Below are 5,000 nucleotides of genomic sequence, written 5' to 3'. Positions count from 1 at the left end.
GATTGAGAACCGATTTCATAGTTGTGTACGTGAATAAGAAAGCCCTTAAGGAATCACGGCAGATCATAAACGTGGAAATTGAATTGAACAACACAGTAAACAAGACTCATACTTAATTTAACGATTTTATCCACAATTACTTAGATACAAATAACCTGCGAACGGTGAGGAGCAAGAGGAGACGGCTCTATTCGCAGGCAAAGATAATACGCAGCAACGCTGAAAGTGAAATGTGCAGTCATGACTGCGTGAACTCGAACTGTACAATTTGCAAGACTAACTAAAAATCGTCATCTTGTTTTGAGAGAACAAACAAACTCGACTGCGATTTCTCGCTTGCTTGCCCCATGAAATACCACGTGATATGCGTTATCCCATCAATCCTAGAGTGTGGGCAAAGATGGCGGGTATCGTAAATGAGGTCTATTAGATCAGTTCAGGCGCTCCTAATCATTTACCGTAAATGGCAAAGTGTCGGCTTGGTACGAAGGTCTCTTCCGCCCATGCTCGCAAACTTTCGTCGCGCCTTTTCTCCGTATCTCCTTCTTACCCAGAAGCTTTATTGAAAGAAACTTGACTCATTGTCTTCAGTTAAGGCCAACTCAGTCAGCGCTACAAAAAGAAGAACTTATGACACTTTTATGACATTGACATTTTTGCTAAAAATGCAGTTTTAAACATATACCGATATCTCAAATGTTTTTATACCTATAAGAAAATAAATAGCATTTTCTTAAAGTTCGACCATTCTTTATTAAGGATGCTAAAAAACATAGAAATCGGTTAAATCATTCATGCCGAAAAACCCGATTCAATAACATAACCAACGAGCAAATAAATAGGTTCGGGCCACCTTACATAACGACCTTTTTACCCTTTTGGTCTTTTACCTTAACAGCGTTCATGCATCGAGTTGTTAGAAAGGCCGTTTTATAGGATCAATGAATGCAGGGACACAAGGAAGAATGAAACTCAGCAAGTAGCTTTTCGAACCGAACATCACTGGCCCTGGAAATAATTAGTTGTAGTGGTTAAATGTTGCACTGATCATATAGATAGCAGTGCTCTTCGGCGTAGTGCAATCCTTGAGATGAAACTGGTTGATTAAAAGAAATAAGAATTTTAATAATTTTTATTATTTTGCTATGTGAACATACTAGAGAACGCAGTCCGCTTAAATGAGGTTTCTAGATCTACTAGTTACCATATGTAAACTTGTTTTATTTAGGTAACTAGCTGCCTTCTATTAGCTTTTTTATAATGAAGAACTTGTAATTAGCTAATTTGGGACAATAACAATTCTCTAATTAAATGCGATTTAAAAGTTCAGCCTCGTTTCCATATGCAGTATTAGTGGGCCATTTTCTAAAGCCCGTTTTTATGGTTTAAAACTCAAAATCAAGCTTGGTAAACAATTTTTACTTGTTCTGCAAATAATTTTCATCTGAAAGAAGTGTATCTACTAACTTTTCCTCGAGTTTGCCTACAGAACTCTTAACAGCAGCCATTTACGAAAAGTGTTCCCAGTCTTTTTTAATCGAACTGAAAATTTACGTCAGTTTCAACAGTAAAAAAAACTTTAGAGCGCAGATCAAAAACAGAAAACCGCTGACAATTGGTACTTTGGCTCCATTGCTGCTATTCAATATGTTTCTATCGCACAGGTCACTTTCGCAGCATTTGAAATTACACTTTCTGACGATAGACCCCTGTCTGTATCTCTTGCAAATGTCGTCGTTGCAAAACGATTTCATGGTACACTCTTTTTGAAAAACCCTGTAACTTCCAGTATTTGGAATTTCTCCATCAAATTCAAATTGTAGACAAGAACCGGTTGAATTTGAACATGTGGTGTCGTTTTCGGGAACACAGTCATCCCAGCTTTTTTCTGAAACACACTGGTAGCAGTTGATGCCGTGCCCTACACAGAAAAAACGAGCAATTGCTGTTTAAAAAAAGCTTCATTAGGGGCTAAACATTTTTCTGAGGGAGGGTGCGTCAGAAAGCAAATGGACGAATCTTTGTTGACGTCATTGTTTACATTTTTCGACTTAACCCATGGAAGCAACGCCGTATGTAGGTGTTCCCACAAATCAAATAAATAACAATAACAATAACAAAGTTTTATAGCGTTAAAAAGACAATGGCAAAACTAAAACTCGCTGGAATCGCACTGAAACGTTCAAAAACGCTAAGAACACTCCACAAATAGCAAGACAAGGTGAAAAGTTGTGGTGTATTGCTCAAATTAAACCGCTTTTTCAACTTTTAAATGTAATTTGTGGTTGTCACTCAATATCTATCACGCAATAGATAGTGACTGCGTTATAAACTTTATAAACTCTTCTCGATACTTGTTGTGCGTATTACAATAAGGCAAGAAAAAATATTGCTTTAAAACAACCAAGATACTGTGATAGCTCTGATTGACCGACAGCTGCGTTTCCATCACAGAATTCAAAACTGAAAAACGTCAAGATCTTTTGCAGTTCACGCGCTAATTATGCAAACACGATTTTAAAGATAACGTTTTGAGCTTAAATCTCAATAAAACAACCTTCCTTTTTCACTTCATAAATCTTTGAAACTCGAAAAACCCTTGCAAACATGGTGTAACAAAGATATCTCCGCAAAAAAGAACTATTAAATTAGGCCTACAAAACGTTTTGTACCACCCTTCTCGGCTAATAAGAATTTCTTTCTTAATCAGCACCCATTAAAGAGTGTTTCGCTTCTTCCTGACAGAACAAAAAAGATTTAATCGCCAAATAAAACTTAATTCGAATGTCAGACGGTATTACGGCTTTACAACGATGACGCTAGGCAAAAATATATACCTGTATTGACGGATTTGAAGAAAACGGCATTATATTTTTCCCCAATTTGGCTCCATTATGCAACAATAATGTCGTCTTGAATTCGAATTTATTTTATAGTATTTTTGAGAGGGCAAGCGTTGTTTTTGAGAGGTAATAGAAAACTTTCTTAGTGGTGATCACTTAGCTGGACATATTTGAGACAGACTGACGTAGCGCCGCTTGTCAAAATCGAAGTTAAGGACTCATAGTACTTACCTACGAAGAAGCAAAAGGCGGAAAAGACCAACAACGGGACAAACAGATATTTCATCTTGTGCGCAGTGACCAAAGGAACGTAGGCTTTCGAGTTGATCACTGTCACCTGCAACTAACTGGCGTAGACAGTTACAGAAAACTACAGTTGACTCCGGAACCCTCGCTAACTCGAACAAAATCGATTTCCCCATACATTTACTGTAATTTTACTCTCGGTAACTCGAACCCTCGATAACTCGAATCTCCCGCTAACTCGAAGTATTTTTTGATTCCCCTCAGATCATTTCCATATAATTTTACCCTCGATAACTCGAACCATGTTTTGAGCCCTTGAAAGGTCGGGAAAAAACAGTGTACTGGAGTCCGAAACATTGAATTTTGAATTTCCCATTGACGTGTTGTAAGCATGTAGTTTACTATACTAGGCTTATGTTGATTGTCACAAATCTGACATGAATCATCTTTACTTCTCAAGACAGTAAAACGCATGCTTTATTTAGGCAATGTTTTGTTACGTTACGTTCTGATTTATAATCTAGAAGTATCTTTCAATTTTCACGTAATATTTCTACAATTAAATGTGATTAAAATGTTCACTGTCCAGTAAAAATGGGTTTTTTTTCCTTGCTTCCGGCTATTTTCTTCGAGCCCCCGATAACTCGAACTTCCGATAACTAGAACTTTTTTCGACTTCCCTTGGAGGTTCGAGTTATCGGGAGTCGACTGTGTTAGCGACGCACAACGGAAAAGGAAAGCGTATAAAGTCTTATTTACGATCTTGTATAAAAACAATAGAAATGATTATTGGTAGTGTGGACAGAGAAATCAAATTACTTATGAGGTATTTAATAGGTAAAGTTTGTATTACTTATAGTAGTTATTATGAGAGAGGGTTTTTAATTCAGAGGGAATGTTTTCCCAGATTTAAGATCCTGCAAAAGCAAAATTGGCAGCTCCATAATTATTGTTTATTCTGGGCCGACACATGCAGATGATAAAAGAATAATTGATTTCATTTACAAACAGCAATAAAATCACAAAATCAATTCAAACAGTCAAGAGTGGGGCAAATGTAAAACAAAATATTATAATTCCATGTCAGTCCGAATTCAGAACTACTCCTTTAAACGGAGGAAAGCTGCAACGGCGCATGTCAAGAACAGCAAGCTGCTGACCATCGGTACTTTGGCTCCATTGCACAGGTCACTATGGCAGCACTTGATTTCACATTCGGTTACTTTTACATTCAAAAATGGTACGACAGTCTTGCAACCATCAGCGTTGCAAACCGATTTGTCGATACAACCTTTCAAAAAAGACTTTCCGGTTTTGCCTTTCACCTCTACTGTTACATGGACTTTATAACAGCCGTCCAGGCCGGGAGAACAATCCGTATTGTTGTCAGGAACACATTTATCCCAGCTCTGAGATGAATAACATTGGTAGCACTTGATGCTGCGTCCTACAAAACAGAGTAGAAAATTTTTGTTACATTTGAGCTTCATTAATTAAATTTCTCATGAATATGAAAACGACGTTAGACAGGAGCCCATTTAATGATGGGCTCCTGCGCTAGATCGTCTTCTTTGACTTCAGGGAAGTGATTCCTCATTCAATATGTTAAACTCAACTTCGAACAAAGTCATGTAAAAGACAGGTTGTTTCCTACACAGACAAGATGTCCATGGACCAAGGCCTGGAACGGGATTCCGGGATCCCGCGGGATTTGACCAAAATACAGTGCGGGATTCGAGCAATAATAGGATACGGGATTTGACTGCTACCGAGGAAGAGTGATTCGCCAAAATTTTGACACGAATGTGGTATATTGGGAAAGAAAACGATATTCGGGATAGCGATGACATAACCCAGTTCTGGATGCGAGATTCTTATCAAAAAAAAAGAAGCGGGACTGCGGGATCAGGA

At 37.9% G+C, this 5,000-nt stretch overlaps 1 protein-coding gene across 1 annotated transcript in view; it reads right to left on the bottom strand.

Annotated features, from left to right (window-relative positions):
• LOC140932249 (sodium-dependent phosphate transport protein 2A-like) overlaps window positions 1-5,000 on the bottom strand; it is a 36,621-nt gene that overhangs the window by 26,929 nt on the left and 4,692 nt on the right. The window contains exon 2 of the mRNA XM_073381874.1: window positions 4,250-4,536. Within this exon, the coding sequence (XP_073237975.1) occupies window positions 4,250-4,536 (287 nt within the window). The remainder of the gene's footprint in view (window positions 1-4,249; window positions 4,537-5,000) is intronic.

The sequence above is a fragment of the Porites lutea genome, chromosome 3 (genome assembly GCF_958299795.1).
Source record: "Porites lutea chromosome 3, jaPorLute2.1, whole genome shotgun sequence".
Taxonomy (NCBI): Eukaryota; Metazoa; Cnidaria; class Anthozoa; order Scleractinia; family Poritidae; genus Porites; species Porites lutea.
This window is presented reverse-complemented; position numbering and strand designations above follow the sequence as displayed.